This window comes from Scardinius erythrophthalmus, assembly GCF_964197995.2.
Source record: "Scardinius erythrophthalmus genome assembly, chromosome: 12".
Classification (NCBI taxonomy): Eukaryota; Metazoa; Chordata; class Actinopteri; order Cypriniformes; family Leuciscidae; genus Scardinius; species Scardinius erythrophthalmus.
This window is the reverse complement of record NC_138232.1, coordinates 14,863,681-14,883,357: the sequence shown is the minus strand read 5'-3', so window position 1 is coordinate 14,883,357 and position 19,677 is coordinate 14,863,681. Positions and strand designations below refer to the sequence as shown.

The following is a 19,677-nucleotide window of genomic DNA, read 5'->3' as shown; positions in this document are numbered from 1 at the left end:
CAAAGTGAGATTAAATACATAAAGTATATTAGTATTAAAATGTAATAATTGCAGGTTTGCATAATATTGAGTTTGCATTTCACAGTTTTTACTCATTTTGAGGAATACTGAATCTGTTTTTGTGCAAGTGAGATGAGTAAATGCATGCTCACATTTAGTCTAGAACTGCAATAAGCATCATGTTTACACAGCCACACAACTCCTGTGCACTTATTCCTCATTTCTCTCAACATGTGGACAGGAGAGGTGTCAGTCAATAAATGGGAAATCAAAGTAACTTCTGTTATTTATTTGAAAAACATCAACTCAGATATTTTGTTGTAAATTTAAAAGTAATGCTTTACTAATTATTTGATAAAAGTAATCTGATTACGTTACTTGTAATGCATTAGCCCCAATACTGCTTATGGCTGCAGTATACATTTGCGATGGACAGTAAACGGTAACAGTTAACAGCAACTTGTTGTCAACAGTTGTGCTACTTAATTTTTCTTTGAAAACCATGATGCAATTTTTTTTTTGTAAATTATTTACTCAAAATCTTTTGACCTGATTGTCAGTAGATTCATTCAGTAGATAACTGACACTAGGTGGAATGACCACAGGATTGATAGTCCTACATGAACATGCTTCTGTCTTACAGCTGTGCTGACCTGCCGTCCTGATGAGTTCCAGTGCGGCGACGGCTCCTGCATTCACGGCACTAAACAGTGTAACAAAGTGCATGACTGTCCAGATTTCAGCGACGAGGCTGGCTGCATCAACAAAAGTGAGTAACTTCAACAGTCTCCCTCTCTCTTCACCCTCTCTCTTTTGATTAGCCTCTTCTAGCAGCATTTTGAGTGAAGATGAAAGAGTAGAGTGCACCCGGCCAATTATGTAGCCCCAATCAAGTTTGCATTCACACAAAGCACTACAAGACCAAACAGATGTACTCCTACATGATTCCAGAGTTTCAGGGCACACTTCCCATATGGCAGCTTCAATCAAATTCACCTCAAAAGATTAATTATCCAATGGCTACAGAGTACCTGGTTAGTGAAGCAAAACATGATTTAAGTTGGACATAGGATCAACATCCTTTGCTGGTCTTGAAACAACATTCCTGTCAAGCAATCAATGATCTGTGATTAGGTTTAGAGATAGGATTTGGGCTAAGGTTGGTTGATAGAAGGTTCTTCCAAGACCAGGCAGAAAACAATGTTTGTCCTAGATCATTTCCCATATGGATAAATTATGTTGCAAAAATTCTCTCATTTATTTACCCTCATGTCATTCCAAATGACTTGCTTTTTTTTTCTGAAACGCAAAGATGTGTGACAGAATGTGCTCAGTGCTCCCATACTCTACTGTACTTTTTTTTTCCAACAAGGGTGCATTAAATGGATCAAACATGCCAATCAAGACATTTATAAACTTTCAAAAGATTTAAGAATTAATAAAAAAAAAATGATTTCCACAAATATATTAAGCAGCACACCTGTTTTCAACATTGATAATAATTATACAAATGTGACTTGCGCACCAAATCAGCATATTAGAATTATTTCTGAAGGGTCATGTGACACTGGCTGCAGTAATGACTGCTGAAAATTCAGCTTTGCTATTACAGGAATAAATTATATTTTGAAATTTGTTAAAATAGAAAACATTTATTTTAAAGTGTTATCCTTCTTCACAATATTACAGCTTTATGGTATTTTTGATGAAATAATGCAGTCTTGGTGAGCATAAGAGACTTCTTTAAAAAAAAAACATAAGATATTCACCAACCCCAAACTTTTGAACGCTATTGTCCTTTGAAACGCACTGTGACCAATCAAGATCCAAAAAGGACACACTAAGTAAGTAATCACTTTTAATTCATGCATTATGTTCCAGATCTTTTGAAGCCTTAGATTAAAGTCTGTTTTTCACACAGAGCTATTATAATGGTTTTAGAAGATTTGAGATATGGTGTTAAAGGAGAACTCAAAAAAGTACATTTGGAGTGCTGTCAGTACAGAGAACAACGACAAAAATCGGTGTTGCCTACCGATTTCACGAGTTCACGCGCATAGGTTTAGTTACCTATGATCACTCGCGTGAACTCGACAATCGACTACTGTGGACTTCGACCGAAAACAGGAAGTAAATACAGGTATGTGCGCTGGCTGGATTAACATCACTTTTATTCATATCTTTCACATCTACTGCAGTCAGATTCACCCGTGATCACTCTGAAGGAATCACTCACATGGCTGTGCACTTGTAATGACACATCAAGGATGTTAAGAGGCTAAAAGCAGGTTTAAAACTTGCCCCATTGAAGTCAACAGGGTGCAAATTTTAAAAAGAGGATAACAGCACTCCAAATTTACAAAAAAAATGAGATCAATGTTAAAATTGACCGGAGTTCTCCTTTAAAGTCCCTGTGTAGTCAGTATCCCTTTTTGAATTACATTTTTAAACGTCTTTTCCTGTGAATGTTTTTATTCATTCCTTAAAATAGCTTGAATGTAACTCTACACCTGTGCAAATGAGCCCTGCCTCCACTCACTCACACCATTTCAGGGATAATACTGGTTTAATTCAACCATAAATGTTTGAACCAGAAACTGATTCAGAAGAAGTGGAAGAGTGAATTATACAGGTAGTTAATGATGAAATGCTAAAGTCCGCCAGCATGTTTACATAATTGGTTACAAGATATTTTGTGCATATGGAACAACGACAATTGCAAACCACATTTTTGAGACCGTCTTTTTTTCACGGCAGTTTTAAGGAGAAAATACTTAGCAGTGGAACTGACTTATGAATTTGCACATGGTTTGTCTAAAAAGCATATTAAAAACACCACATAAACATATAAGCAACATTAAAAACTTGATTTTTACCACAGGGATTCTTTAAATTACATGCACTACTTTTATGGTGCTTTTATGTACTTGTTTTGAGCTTGAAGTGTGACTTCAAGCGTTTGAAGCCTCTTGTCACGGTCTATTATCATTGAATGGCAAAGTGTAATATGAACATTCATGCAATGAGTGTCATTTGAAAATGTCTTTTGTTTAACGCCGTTTCATATTTTGTGCTCTCCATACATCATTGTGTCCTTCACAGCCACCAAATGTGAAGGTCCACTGAAGTTCATGTGTAAGAGCGGGGAGTGTGTTGATAGCAGCAAAGTGTGCGACAGTATCAAGGACTGCAAGGACTGGTCTGATGAGCCCGTGAAGGAGTGCGGTGAGTTGAGCCACTTTTGCACAAATACACAAATGCGTAAAAAAAAAGAAAAGTTTATTGTTGTAGTTATATTCTATTTAGTTTCAGACTTTGGGACTTTTATATGAGTTTATTTTATTTTGTTGTATAGGACTTTTATGGAAGTTGTGTGATTACTTTATTGTTTTAGTGTGGAAAGCCAAAGATAAAATTTTACAATTTAAAATATTTCAGAGATGAAAACATTGCATTCCATATGTGTATGGCAAATGAAGTTGCCAGCAGCCAGTGATAGGGTTAGCTTTTTATTTCTCACTAATAACACTGAATTTGGAGAGGGAAAACTGATCCTAGACCAGCATTTAAGCTTATAGCAGTGTTGGCTTATTAGAGGCTTCACGTGATCAAGGGCCAACAACCCACAGAGGGATCATTATGATCAAAGTGTGAGTCTTCCCTCAGGCGCAATCATACATGGTGAACACCATGCTCTCCTCTCCAGAGAGAATGCAGGTTCCCATAGATCTATTTTTCCTTTTTCTATTTTCTTATCTTTCATCACACTGTGAAGTGGACTTTTTCTTCAGTGATAAGTTGTAGCTGAAAATGCCATATTTTATGTGGAGTGTGTTTTTTTTTTTTTTGTTAAAATGCATTCTTCTGAAGAGTGTAGATGCTTAAGTGGGGCTCATTTTGTTTGCATTGTTTAAGATCTCAACTTCTGGCTCAACTACCTATTTGCGCAAGTAATGGCAGATGGAATCGTTGTCTGTTCATCATACCGAATGCAACTATTTTTCATATTTAGCCTTATTGTAAAGCAAAAAAAGATTTTGTATACAATTATAGTTTTTATTAGTATTTTACATTTTGAATGGCTTTTATTTTTCGATTTTTAAAAAAAAAAATTTTTTTTTTTTTGAACATTTTTACTCATTTTGCTATGGGCGATTTTAATTACTATTTTGATTTAAGTTTTATTTATTTCTGGTTTAGTTTTTATTTATTTACAGATAGTAATTGTAGTGCTTCAACTTCAAATTTCAGTCAAAGCAACATTGCTAATTTTCATTCAGTTTTTAACTAATATCTTTTATTTTATTTTGTCTTTATTTCAATTAAAAACTGTTTTAATACTTTTACTAACCCTGTTGTAAAAGTTTACATACTTTCCTAAGCAATCAGATTAATAATTTTGACTGGAAGACAATTGAGTAAAAAAGTCTCAAAGACTAAAGGTCTGTTCACTCCAAGATGAATACATGGTGTGAAAATTTTTATTTGAATGAACAGCCATTAATGTGTTTGTTCAGACTGTCAATGTGAGAGATTTTTTACGGAGAAGTGTTCTAATATCTTTTCCACCACACTGCAAAGAAAACTGTTCAACCAATAGGATTTGTGCTGTTAGTCACATGCCCCGAACTGCTGCTGTTACATAAAACTATGACATGGTGATGCTCACAAACAGTATTCTGCTGTGCAACAGGCATAGACAAAAGGCATAGTGACAAGAATATTGGTCTTGTGCGTAGTCACCTTGCAACCACCCAGAACACGCTAGCAAGCACCTAGCAACTACTCAAAATAGTTATCTGCTCAGCAATGCCTTAACAACCACCCACAACACTGTAAAATAGTGGTGGTGAGGTCTACAGTGGTAAAACCACCCACGTTTTCTTCATAAAATGTAAAAACCGAGTTATTTTGGCTGTTCGGTTTGGTATTGCTATGACATATTGCACACTTCACCTTTACTTGCATCTGTATGTTAATGTGATCGATATGGTATTTAGGACCATATTCTTATCTCATAGGACTCTCTTTCTTTCCCTGGTTATGTTGACTCTTGTATCAATCTTAAATGTAAAATACATCTTCCCACAGTGGCTCTTCAGTATAGTCTTAATTTCCTTGTGGGTCCCTCCACTCAACAGATGAGATTAGTACAGGCACCTAACGCACGACAGATGCCCCCCTTTGAGCCCTGTGCATTCTGGATCGGCTCCAAGTGGGCCACTGCAGCTATGCATGCTAAATCACTAGGACTGGTGCCAGGGATTACGCTTATACCACATTCAGTAGTGCATCCTTTACTTGTTGTACATGATTCATATATGGCCTGGAGAAAATACTGTTCCTGGCTTGTCGGAGAGCGTCTCTCACTCGATTTTTGAGTGTGCTTTTCTCCTGCTCGGTATCTAGGTCTTTGTCCTGTCTCCTTTCATTCTACTGTCTTTCCTTTCCCTTATTTCACTTGAACTACCTGTGATGTTCCTGTCCTCCGTCTATCTCCTTCTGTCAGCTGTTCCTCAGCATTAGCATCAGCTATTCTTCTCTTTCTCTCTTTCTCTTGCTGTCTTTCTTCCTCAACCTGTCTTTTTTTTTGTTCTGTCAGGCTGGTTTATGCGTTTCTTGTGTTATACATGCACACCAAGTCACATTAATATCCACAAACAAATAGAATGAATGAATGAATTTATGTATTTATTTACCTTACAAATTATTTATTCTTTTTATTGGCTTTGTAAATTATATGTCTTAATTAAATATTTACTATAATTTACAAAGACAATAATATATATATATATATATATATATATATATATATATATATATATATATATATATATATATTATTTGCTTGCTTGCTACAGTAAATATTTGTTTATTCAGATTTATTATTATCATTCTTCTATGAGAGTCATAGTAAAAAAATGTCAACTGTAAAAAAAAATAAAACTGCTGTTTACATGACATTTGTGGACAAGGTTTTGAAGTTTCAGGCTGAAAAGTTTAAGTTAATTTGCAGTAAATCTGTGGTTGAGTCTTAAATGGGTTAATAAAACAGAAGTTAAACCTTCTTGTGGTAATTGTGGTAATATTTTGTTGCTTTTTATTGGGTCAGTAAGAGCAGACATAATGTAGAGATGACAAGTGATATACGTGTATTCTCCCTGTCATCTGTAATGGAGGGAGCCATCACCCAAAGCCCAAATGTGTTGCCTAGAGAAGAGTTATCGAGTGTAATAATGGCAAGACCTTTGCCATATTACTCTGTCAGTCTTTCAGTTAGATTGCACTTACCTCATCACTTTCTCATAAAGTCTTCACACAAACATGAAGCTCAACCAAGAAAATTAGAAAGAAGCAGTCCACCATTAGCTGATGTCAATGTTGCCATGGGTACTTTCAGTCCAATTCCTGCTAGGTATGCTGACCTTTGACACCACCTTTGTTTTGTTTTTTTCTGTCATAGGTCTGAATGAATGTGCCATTAGCAATGGCGGCTGCTCTCACATATGTAAGGACCGTCAGATCGGCTATGAGTGTGAATGCCCCTCGGGCTACAAGCTCCTGGACAAGAAGACTTGCGGAGGTAACATGAATTTTATCTTGGATACCAACATTTTGATGCTGTGCAAGACTACATTTGAGCCATTTTCCCAAGAGCCCTCTGTTGTCCCTGCATTGTGAACATCTATGATTTGTTTACTCTCAGCGTCATCACTTTGAAATTGATAGTGGAGAAATCCCCAGATGGTGTTTTAAAGCATCATTTATCTTGTCTGTGGACACTGCACTACAAAAGCCTCTGTTCTCTGTGTATCTCTGCTCTGTTACTAATGCTTTTCTGATGGTCCTCTCCAGACATAGACGAATGCGAGAACCCTGACGCCTGCAGTCAAATATGTATCAACCTCAAAGGCGACTACAAATGTGAATGCTACGAGGGCTACGAGATGGACCCAGTTACAAAGACGTGTAAAGCAGTGGGTAAGACACTTAGACTACCAAAGCATCTCCATCCATCACTATTCTGGACCAGGATCCAAAATTAACACTTTTTTTTTCACATACTAATGGTGGGAGAAATTTTAACAACAACATTTTGTTTATCAGATATGAGATATTTTGAGATATTTGTTTAAAAATGTGCATTTTTTTGTCCATATAATTATGGAATTATTTAGCTTTTCAAAAAAGAGGAAATAACTTTGAAAATATCAGAATTTCTGCATTTAAATATATTACACCACAACCGTAAGTAATGTATTTATTGTCTTTATAGAAATGTTTTTAATATACTGTGTTATCTTAAAGAAGACAAATAAAATGGTCTCTTCATTTTAAATGGACAGCAGAATACTTAATTATGTCTTACCCTTTCAAAAAGGTGAAATAACTTTGAAACTATCTGGATTTCTTTATTAATTACTTAGTTTTGTCAGTAGTTGTGACAAACATAATAAAAAATATTTACAGATGTTTTCAAAGTTATGTTTAATCAGATCTAAGTTTTAGGTTGACGCAGACAGCAGAGAATAGACTGGACACATGACTGTTACATACGTGTGACATGCTTAATGCAATAAGCAAAGTACTCACACGCACATGAATCCACCTCTCAGACAGCTGGTAATCCCGATTTTAGTTCTCTTCCGCAGCTTATATGGCCAAACACACAGAATTATGTAAAAATGCCCATCTTGGTTAGTATTCAAGTAAACACTGTCAGTTGTGTCTTAAATGGAGTAAACAGTTGAGAAAGAAAGCGTGAGCGTAACGGTATATTGAATCCGTGCATTAGCTCTTAAAGTGACAGCAGCCTAATAATCCTGCTTCTGTCTGTGTGCTTAATGTTAATCAAAAGACAAAATCACTCACTGCTCTTGACTGAATAACATTTGTAGCTTTAATAAGAATCAATGTATTTAATTCATACAGTGAAGACTAAGCAGTGTTTTATTTTTACATTTATTGAATTTCTGTTGTTAAATAAACCTAATTTAGTTTGTTTTACACTGACGTTAAAATGACACTTTTCATGTAATCCTACAGTAAAATACTGCTGTTTACTTTTAGAAGTTATAGGGATGCTCTCTTCTCACAAAAAGGCTGTAAAGCATGTGTGTTGTTTATATCATTTTCAGTTTTTAAATATAATTACAATTTATTTTACATACTTAAAGCATTATCATATTGAATATTGCATTATTTAACGAGTTATTGCATATCGCATTTTTCTTTAATATCATGTTTTGTAATTGTGTGAGGGTTTTATGAACCTAATGAAGCTCGTCTTTATTGTCCTTCATTTGCCTGACCAGCCTGTGTAAAACTTCAGTGCATTTCCAGCACTCCCAGTAGGCTGGATGACAGCTTGAGCAACACTGTCATTAAATGCAATGTGTAAAGCTGGCGTAAAAAAAAAAAAAAAAAAAAAAAACATTCCCTCGAGCTAAACAGCTCACTGAAAACTTAGTGAAGTGATTTCACTCTTCAGAAATTGCATTCTGTTGTTATTGTGTTCAGGTCAGTTATATCCATGTAGGTTTGTGTTGTAAGTTACAGAACTTACTGAATCTTAGTGCAAAGCAAGATATTTAGTATAATTCGTATAATATATAGACTTTGTTTGTTTGTTCCATGATATGAAGTGGAAGTATTGTGTTCAAAATTATAAATGCAGTTAAACAATTAAAGTAAAATCAGAAATGTTATATTTATCAGCCATACTAAATTCTCTTTTAATACGTTTCAGTGATCTGTGTGTTTTAAATCACACTTCATGCTTTTTCTTCATCCTTTTTGGTGTGCCTAGAAAAGCTATTAAATCATTTTAATAGCTTGATGTTTTTGCCACAGGTATATCTTTCAAAATGTAAAATAACTCTTTCTCTTTCTATTTTTCTAACCGCCTGCTCCCTTTCATAAACATATCAGGTGGAGGCACATTAAAGATAAGAGGGAGATGTGCTTTTATGCGCCGTATTCCCAGACTTTAGTTTTTTGGGCATGACAGCCATTTTTTAGACACAATAGTAACTGCAAATATGGCCTTTCGGTGCTAATATGGGCTATAATGACTTGTGATATGAATAGAGAGTGCAGAGTTCAGTCAGTGACCCTGTTAGTAAAACGAAACATGACCAGACCAATTTCAGATTCAGGTTTTTTATTCTTTCAACTGCAGCCAAACAGAACAAAACAGACAGTGCCTTTCATATGTGATACTAAAGAAATGAGCATCATCGCTCGATACGGCATGCATTATTTTAATTAAATATTCTGTTACATCTGAATTAACATAATCAGTTTGTTTAGATTTGAAGAGACAAATATTATAAATGAAAGGCAAATTTGCGGTAGTCACTCATTATTTGTATACATATAAGCCACACCACCAAATGGAGTGCAAATCCCCATAAAATGATAATTCACCAGAACGTTCTGTAATTTATTCAGTTATTTATAGATCATTTACTTAAATATATATAGAAATATATATTCTACAAAACAGTAACCATTGACAAATAGTTATACATCATCGCACCATAGGCACCACCCACTAGCGTTCAGTGTCTTAACGGCTGTCATTTGCCTACACTGGATGTGAGCATCGTGTCACATCAAAAGCAAATAGAACCCATTATAATCACTGACACAGTCTACACTGATATAGTATACAGATGCACGTTCAGTTTCTGACATACTCCACGCACTTGTGTATGTCGACAACAGGACAAATAAAAGAGAGAAATAAGATTCACTTTGAATCGTGCAATTTAAACAGCTCGTTTGCGTCTCTGTACAGACTTCAGAAGCATCCCATCATCTGAAACAAATAGATGGTTTATTTTAATGGTGTCCTGGATAGCGTTAGACAGGATTAAATGTTTGTTCTGAGCATTTTGTTTTGTAAACGAGGCACATTGTAATGGAGAGTTTGCAAAGAAACTTGTTGATAAATGAAGCAACCAACTGCATTGAATCTGACTGTAGCTGCATCCCAAACCGTAAGTAAATGATTTCATAATGCTGTCTGTAAATGACAGGTTTATATGGATAATGGTTTCCAAACACTTACTTGTGCAATAGTGAATGGCTGTTGATATTTTTTCATATGCAATGGCATTAGCCAATCATAATTGTGTCCGTTTACTTACAACCCTTAAAGGAGCAGACCCTTAAAATGGATCATTTCAGACAAAGGGTTAGAAGGAAGGTTGAAAATCATGGAGATTCATTGATCAAAAATAGTGGGAAGGGAACCCTGTATTAAACTATAGAGCAATATCCGTATCGTATCCAGCTCTCTGATAGGCCTGTCACATACTGTCATTATGAGCGTGAGGTCACTCACCTGTTGAGAGTAAATCTGAGCCATGCAATTTGGCCTTAATGTGAGACTCAGCTGAGTGACATGACCGAGGGGGTTATGGGAAATGACTGGCACTTTTTCATGTCTGTCTCCTTCTTTTTCCTTTGTTACTTATCAGTCAGAGTGTTACACCCACACATGGATCTTTTGATTATCTTCATGCTTTCACTTCCACCTGTTTTCCATCACCTCACTTCCTATATATGACTCCAGAATTTGAGGAAACTATGTCACACTGTCTCTGCTCTGCACACTGGGTGTCAGCCAATAGGGTGATTCCTGTCTGCGGTGTGGAACAGCTTATGGAGGAAATCAAATACGTGTTGGGATGTGTCGTGTTGTCTTGAGGACTGATGCTTTTGCGCTTATTCTGTGACCTGCTGTTGAAAGCAGCTGAGGTATATTTGAAGAAATGGTAGCAAAGTGAAGCACAATGTCGAATTGCAGTGGACATTGAGAGGGAGACACAAAGATCCCGGCGACTGGTCTGTTAATGATGTCTGGGAACAGAACACAGTGTGTGTGAAGGGATGGGACAAGCTGTGCATCAAAAGCATAAATGAAATGATGGCACATCATAAGAGGATGATGGTGGATCCCCAATAAGTTGAGAAAAGCATTTTACCATAAAATATTTTAAGGCAACTATTTTTGAGGGTTAAGTTGTAATTATTTTGATGTTTTTTACCATCCCAATTTATACTAGCATGACAGGAAACTACTTGCTCAGCCAGTAGCTACTAACTGATATTAAGAATGGATTGTTATTTTCTTTTTCTACATTTTGACACAAAAAAATAAAAAGATACACTGCAAAAATATTGTTAGTGGCACTTAAATGAATTGGATAAAAATGGTAGCCTAAATGTTGTAATTCATGTAGTTCACAGCATGTATTTTTTCTTATTTTTTCTTAACACTTCACCATGTTTCAAGTATTTGAATGAGTTATTATAAGTCCTTTGTAATACAGGTTCAAGGTAGTTAAGAGTTCATGCCATTTTGCTTGAAAAAACCTTTAGTCAGCAGTGAATCACCTTTAGAGTGAAGAGGCTTATAGCACATACAGTATGGCCATGTGAGAAAGTGCTGATTTGTGTGTTTCTCAAAAGAAGTTGTCATGACGCCAAAGACGGTCAGCATGCTGCTTTATGTAAATGTGATGCAGCTCAGCTAAAGCTGGAAGGGACATATCTCTCTCCTAATTATTTTTCTCTCTCTGTTTATTTTTCTCTCGTTCCCACCCTCTCTTTCAAAGATTGATCATTCCAGCAGATGGGTAAGAGATTGAATCCTGTCTGTTGCTGAAAATGAAAATATTTGCTGGTGATACAGTGGTCCATGATGGCTTTCTGAAGATCAGCAGGAAATGTTCTCTTTCCAACACAATGTGGACAGGCTTTCGGCAAAAACAATATTTGGCTCAGACTAGATCAAGTATGAAAGAGTGAGATGGGTGGGGAGGGAATGAGGGTGGAGGAGAATAACAGAGACATGAGATCTCATCCATCAGTTCCATCATCCACCCTACATCACTGCCAAACCTGAGCGCAGTGACATCTGACCACACAGCACCTGCTGCTCATTATTCTTTCTCTCTCTCTCTCTCTCTCTCTCTCTCTCTCTCTCTCTCTCTCTCTCTCTCTCTCTCTCTCTCTCTCTCTCTCTCTCTCTCTCTCTCTCTCTCTCTCTCTCTCTCTCTCTCTCTCTCTCTCTCTCTCTCTCTCTCTCTCTCTCTCTCTCTCTCTCTCTCTCTCTCTCTCTCTCTCTCTCTCTCTCTCTCTCTCTCTCTCTCTCTCTCTCTCTCTTTCTCTCTCTCTCTCTCTCTCTCTCTCTCTCTCTCTCTCTCTCTCTCTCTCTCTCTCTCTCTCTCTCTCTCTCTCTCTCTCTCTCTCTCTCTCTCTCTCTCTCTCTCTCTCTCTCTCTCTCTCTCTCTCTCTCTTTCATGCCCTGAATTATTCTCTGTTTTCACACTCTTTTTCGCTTTCATTTTGACCAGAAGGCATCCGTGGATCATACAGTCCTGTTAAGGAAGCTATTGCTGAAAGGAAAAAAAAAGTCTGTGACTATCCCAAGGAGATAGAAAAGCATCAAGTTATATGTAAATCTAATTTTGGCAAATGGTTGAAATCAGGCATTGTATAGTAAGTGTGTATATTTTTTCAACTAAATGCTGTTCAGTGTAGGGGACCACGTGACTCAGAAAAAGGGAGAGTGTCCTTGCTGTTACATAGAGGATGAACTAAGAGGGTCAGTGATATTCTGTGTTGGCATGACTGAGCACCAAACCACAGTGACTAAGCTGCCCAGCAGTACACACACATGCTCATATCTGCATAAACACCACAGTGCAGGTAATTACCTGGAAACACTCACACACACTTTGGCCACCCAGAAACCTGAATCACATGGTCTGCAGGTGCACTGCAGACTAACACACGTCATTCATGAGTAAACAAATGCTGTAGTCCAAGTCTACTCTGCAAATGAAATGAGCAATAAAAATTTAAATCAATGCTTTTACACATGGGTGCGAGACGTGTGGTTAAATGTTTGCGCACCCAAAGTGTGTATTTCTAATTAATAAATAGTATGAGTGCAAATAACACATATAGAGGTAAGGAAGAGACACTGAAAGTTTACATTTTAAACAAGTCATGAATACTTTATTTTATTTTCTTGTTATTGTTGAATGTTGTGGAAATTATTCTGTGGGTGATTATGTGTGTATGTGTAGGTTTATGTGTACTTTGTGGTTTCGCTATGTTAATGAAAAAATCCTTTGTAAAAATGTTTGAGTTTGATTGAAATCTCTTGACCTTGCAGAATTTGGTATCTTAAATGTATCATAAATGTGATCTAAGTTTGTGACTTATGATCTCTTCTCAAACAAGCAAAAGTCTGTTTTTGTAGGTTAATTGAAACAAACGGGATATCATTTGTGACTTGCTTCCTTTTTCTTTTTTCTTTTTTTTTTTTATCTCAGAATGGCCTAATATTGATTGGTTTATCAGCTCAATCATCTGTTAGGATGATCCCAAGATAACAAATTAGCTGACTGATGAAACATTTTCTGTTCCCCTTATAGGTAAGAGCCCATGTCTCATGTTTACTAACCGGCATGAGATCCGGCGCATAGACCTGGTGAAGAAGGACTATACACAGGTAGTGCCGACCCTGAAGAATGCTGTGGCCCTGGATGTGGACGTTTCCACCAACAAGATGTACTGGTGTGACCTCTACCATCGCAAGATCTTCAGGTATATCCAACATTACACAACCAAACAAGTAGTGCAGTGCACATCATATTGCCTCCTAACTTGACAGCTGTTTAATCTTTATTTAAAAAGGATAATTTGCAATTAGTGTTCAGTGCTCAGGTAGGAGGAGAAGGTGCTGTGCTAAAGCCCTCTTTTGAGAACCTCTACCCGCCTCCTCTCAGCTGGCTGATATTTAAATTCATGAGAGCAGCTGCCATAGACTTACTGGAGATTTTCTCACCGCAACCAGCATCATGGATTGAAAGATGTGCAGGAAATTGCTTGCATGCTCATTTTCATGCAGACATTTTCTTGGGTTTCCTCTGTCTTGTGCTGAAAATGTAAGGGGGTTATGCACTGACATAAGCATCCTCGGAACCAGATCAATTTACTTGTTAATTATATAATATTTCTCAATATGTTGTCCTTTCTGATCAAATAAATGCAGCCTTGGTGTGCATAAGAGACAAAACATTAAAAAAAATATTACCGACCTCAAACGTTTGAACGGTAATGTGTATTGTATCATGTTCTAACTTTACGATAATACTGTATCGCAGCATTCCTGTCATTTCCCACTTCTCTTACTTCATAACAAAACACTTATCTTAGGCATTTTTGTCCTGATGAAAGGACATTCTAATTCCTTATGGGAGGTCTTGAATAAGCTCGAGCAACCATTTAACAAAGTCATCTTATCAGTCGGACAGCAGCCTGTCACAGCCTGCCTGTGTTACAACAGCAGCTGAAAAACTGGACCAGCGTTTGTCCTTTACTGTCCCAGTGTGCATGCTGGGCTGTCATGCTCGAGTCTCTGCCTCACTTTCTGAAACACTCGGAGTCACATCAGCCTCTAGGATCATCTCTAAATCATTTCAACCGCACCATATGCTTCCCATAATTTACCTCCCACAATAAGGCGTCCCATTACTCATCCCCTCTCCCCTCAGGAGGGCTTGTGTTAGGACGGCGTAAGACAGTTCATTATCGCTTTATAAACCCCTCAGAAGAATGGAAATACTTCTGCTTGTCTGCAGGGAGTTTAATTATGTCCCTGGTGGAGAGTGGCATGAATTAGTAGTTACAGTGAAGATGCAACAGTGTAGATGTCAGTTGACAGCTAAAACCTCAAATGAGGCAAATACATTTTAAGGGCCATTGTTTGAATCCACAGTAAATACAGTATTACTTGAATCCGGCATCTGTCTATTTTGAGGGTTATGTGGTTATTGAGGTGTTTTGTTAAATGATGAGTCTTGGTTCACCTGCATAAAGGTTGATAGATTAATGTTTTGTTTATTGCTTAGATTCATTCCAATTAACATCATTTTGGGTTAATGTGATGCAAGGCTTCTACTGTAATTAAGATGTCAGAGGGAACCCAAACCCCGCTATTTAAACAGATAAGATCAAGAAAATCATTGTTTTATCCTTGCGTGAACACAAAACACCCTGTGGGTTGCGCTTTGATAGATGGTTTGACTCACTTTAACTTGTTACTAAGTGTTGTGGTGAGCAACAGGACATTTATTATTTCTGTTGTGTTGTACCGAGTAGCCACACCTACAGTTAAATTTAATCAGTAAAATATTACAAATTAAAAATGTGAATGGCTGTCATTGTGATGGCATTATTCTTACTGAAATTTCCTCTGTAATTTATTGTCTTGTGCCTGGTAAGGACATGGTTTTATAGTACTTTTAAAAATGTTGCTGTTGAATTTGTTCCATAATTGACCGTACTAGTATATATTTTTTTCAATTATCTCCTTTTACTATCATTATAATGAATATGAAAAAATAAACATGCAATTAAGTGATTGACATCACATTATATTGAACATCTCATCTTGTTTAGTCACATTGTTAAAGTGCTGAACACTTTATTTTTTATTCTTTTTGTCTCATTTGTGAATCATCAGTGTTTGAAAGGGGCCAGGGAATCTGTTCCTATTAATAGAGCTCCTAGTCAAGCCAACGAAAGCACAATAGAAATGTTCCCTGGCTTCTATTTCCTCTGTCCTTGTGATTCACTTAAGATCCTCTCTGAAAAAAGAAACTGAAAGTCCTGTGTCTTATAAGGGGAGATGGGCCCATTTTGATGGCTGTTGAGGCAGTATCTGTTAAGGGCTCTAGGTGACTGCAAATGGGAAATTACCAGGTTATAACACAAAGCACCCCCTCACTGCCAATGAAAGATGGGTCATTCTATAAAATGGGTTCCTTTTTCATTTTGATATTAAAAGTAAATATTTTGTAGATTTGAAGTAAGTGTTTTAAGAGTTTAAACATTCTATTGGACAAATCTACAGTTTTAATGCTGGTATTTCTACCAGTAATCAGTTTTCAATTTTCTACCAACATGGTAAAAGAGTTGACAGGATTTTTAAGCTTATTATTTACTTAAAGTCAAACATAAAATGACTAAGCTAAAGGTCCATTACCATAAACTTCAGCTCCATCCAGAGGCTACAGCTCAGCGATTGTAGCAGTAAAGACAACGATGATGTTGATTTTACCACATCAATCTGAGTGTGAGTCCAATTATGAAACATTGAAAGGAGTAGTTATTCAACTCGAACCTCCATCGCAGGACGTTTCCCAGTGATAAGCTACTCAGTTTGAGGTACATTGTGATATAATGCAACTGTAATTCCTCACCATCAGCATTAACAAGAGTATGTCCATCAACAAAGCGATGTGTATATTTCTAATTTATTGCGGTGCACATGTGGGAACTGTATCAATAACGGTGCATACGTTAGCCAGGTGCTAATGTGAATGACTGATGTAACAAACGTTTGTAAAACAAATCTTGCTCCATCCTTTATCTTTACTCAAAGTAGTAAGAATGACAGACAATCTGCATTAAAAGACACAGTTTTAGGTTTTAGGTAATAGTGGCCCACAGATGATTAGCAGAAGTATTTCAGTAAGACAGTAATAACGTGAGTTAGCCGGAGACCTAAACAATATAAAACACAAAACTACATATTTTAAACACCCGGTAGAAAATAATACATCAATAATTATTCATACTTAGAGGTTGGGATTCTGAGGAGCAAGCTCAGAATAAACTGGGGACTGGCCCATCTTTCAAGAGCAAACATTTTGTGAATCCCACATTGAAGTCTTGAAGATTTGAGACTGATTTGAGAAGCTGTGATCAGTAAAATGAACTTTGAGGGCTGGACAAATTGTTTGCGGGTGGACAAAATACAACATAGGTGTGCATTATGCAAATGTATTTTCTAGGTACGTAGAACCCTAGGAAATAGAAAATAGGCGGTTCAGAGTCAATTATTTCTTTTGGGTGCACTTTCGACTTAACAACTTTGCAGAACGTTTACACTCACAAACAGCTATATTACACACTGCATAACCCTAACCCTAACCCTAAGTCTTTAATGCTCACCAAGGCTGGATTTATTTGACCAAAAATACAGTCATTTTTTATCATTATTATTAAAGTTTGAAATAACTATATTTTATATATAATTATTTTAAAATGTAAAATGTATTCCTGTGATGGCAAAGCTGAATTGTTAGCAGTCATTCATTAATCCAGTCTTCAGTGTCACATGATATGATCCTTCAGAAATAATTTGAATATGCTTATTTGGTGCTCAAGAAACATTTCTTATTATTTTCAATATTGAAAACAGTTGTGCTGCTTAATATGTTTGTGGAAACAGTATTGAAATAGAAATCTTTTGAAATGTTTACAAATGTCTTTATTGTCATTTTTGATCAATTTAATGCATCTACAATCTTACTGACCCCAAACTTTTGAACTGTTGTGAATAGTATATACAAAGATTACAGACAAAATTCTATCTTTTATTTCCATATTGTGTTTTTGTGAAAATATGCTTGTTTGTATAGCAAGGAGAAGGAGGAAACACAGGTCCGGAGACAAGCCAAAAACACAAAATATTAGGCTATTATTTTTATATATATCACTATTGGCACAAGCTACTCGCTAGTTCTTGTTTACACATGTACAGTATATGAGCTTTCAAATGGCATCCCTTTTAGCAAATGACCCAGGTGACACCAAAAATATTTCTCATGAGGCGCTTTTTCATGAGTGCTGAATCATAAGATCAGTCACAGTCACATCAGATTTCACCATGCTTCAAAAGGCAATCATATCTGCTTCACTGTAAATCACTGTAGTTTTCGTATACAGGAAAAGATCACAAGAGTCAGCCATTTTGTCCTACAATTGTTCTTTGAGAAACATGCAGATGTTGCTTCACTTTGCTGCCTACAGTATGTGTATGTAAACAACAGCTGTGAGTGCCAGATATTCATGGTGTGCTTATTCACCATGAATCTGACGGATGCGTCAAATACCTTGTGAATGTTTATGAATAGATAGATACATAACATCTGCTTAAAATGCTGTGAATGTAGATTAACAGTGTGTTTGTTCCTCTTCAGTGCATACATCAACAAAGCCAACGACACTTCCCAGCAGATCACACTCATAGACACTGCGCTACATTCTCCAGAGGGCTTAGCAATGGATTGGGTCCATAAGAACATCTACTGGACCGACTCTGGACACAAAACTATCTCTGTCGCAACTGGCGATGGCAAGAAGAGGAAGGTGTTGATCGACACAGATCTTGGCGAACCACGTGCCATCGCCGTTGATCCAAGACAAGGGTAACAATAAAATGTTTATAATGTAAAAATCGGGCAGACTCGAAAGTGGGAATGTTGCATTAAATAATCATTAAATTATAATGAATAATGTTAATAGGATGTATGTGCATGATCTGTCAACACACCGAGATTTTTGCCAAAGGTTCCTTCACTTCGTATGTATAATTTCTTCTTTTACTGACGTTCATCATGATGAATCTTTCCCCTCAGGGCTCTTTTCACCATATTACAGAAGAAGAAGAGCATGAAAAACATGCAAATGAGTCTCATGCTGGTCAGCATACCAACTAATTGTTGCCTGTGGTTAAAGTGCCCACTTCGCTCTTATAGGGCCAGAGCTATATACTGACTCTTTTTAATGAGCATACACTTACCTCTTCATCCTATTTTTGGCAGGTGATGGGCCATCGGAGCTCCCTAATTTTCCCCTCAACTGTATCTCATTTGTTTGATAGCATGAAGCTTTTGTGGCTCCAACCCAGGAAGCTCCTTAGAAAGCTCTACTGTTTTTTGTAGAGTTTTAAAGCTGTCATTCACATATCCCCTAGTCCTTTGGCTAATTTAAATATTTTCAGTTTCCAATAAGAAAGGTAAACAACCGTTTTACACATTTTTACCGTTTAAATTCATTTTGCAGTATTCCACAGATTTTCCCACTAGCTCTGAAAATGCAGGGGAAATAGATTTTGCATACTCCTAAGGGAGCCTCAAGGTGAAGCCTTAAAATTATATAAATTCGACAAAAATAGTAGCATTAAAATCAGACAAGACAACTAAAAATCAAGATATTTCTTTTTTTAATTAATTTTCTTTTCTCTGAATAACGAGTCTTGGAAAACCTGGAAATGTGAGGTAGCCTAATTTTAAAAGTGTGATTTCTAGACCTGGAAAATATATGTAAATTAATCAAATTCTATAAATTCATGGGCATTTTATATCATTTTTTTCTGGTTATGCCAAGCTCTACAAAATTGTATTGAGTAGGAAAAAAAAGTTTTAAAAACCATTATCCTTAATCCTTATCTAGTAAATCACAAAAAAATGGAAGTCATGGGGCCGCAAAGGGTGAGAACCACTGGTCTAGATATGGCCGTAATTCTGATCATGAACGTTTTGTTTGTTTGTTTGTTTTGACCCCCCAGGTTTATGTACTGGTCGGATTGGGGAACACAGGCAAAGATTGAGAAAGCTGGAATGAACGGGGTGGATCGACAGGTTCTGGTTTCAGAGAGGATCGAGTGGCCCAATGGGATTGCGCTCGGTAAAACCTTTTGAAAGTTTTGCAATTCAGTTCCTCTGTTCACAACAAATGTATTCACATCTTCAAATATAGTCAAAGTAGAGAAACACACACTAGAGAATAGCAGAAAAGACA

General features: G+C 36.6%; 1 protein-coding gene across 1 annotated transcript in view; it reads left to right on the top strand.

The window, feature by feature from the left end:
• lrp8 (low density lipoprotein receptor-related protein 8, apolipoprotein e receptor) overlaps positions 1–19,677 on the top strand; it is a 160,572-nt gene that overhangs the window by 125,010 nt on the left and 15,885 nt on the right. Inside the window, exons 6-12 of the mRNA XM_081380488.1 lie at positions 644–769; positions 3,103–3,225; positions 6,464–6,583; positions 6,856–6,981; positions 13,458–13,629; positions 18,075–18,302; positions 19,445–19,563. Coding sequence (XP_081236614.1) covers positions 644–769; positions 3,103–3,225; positions 6,464–6,583; positions 6,856–6,981; positions 13,458–13,629; positions 18,075–18,302; positions 19,445–19,563 — 1,014 coding nt within the window. The remainder of the gene's footprint in view (positions 1–643; positions 770–3,102; positions 3,226–6,463; positions 6,584–6,855; positions 6,982–13,457; positions 13,630–18,074; positions 18,303–19,444; positions 19,564–19,677) is intronic.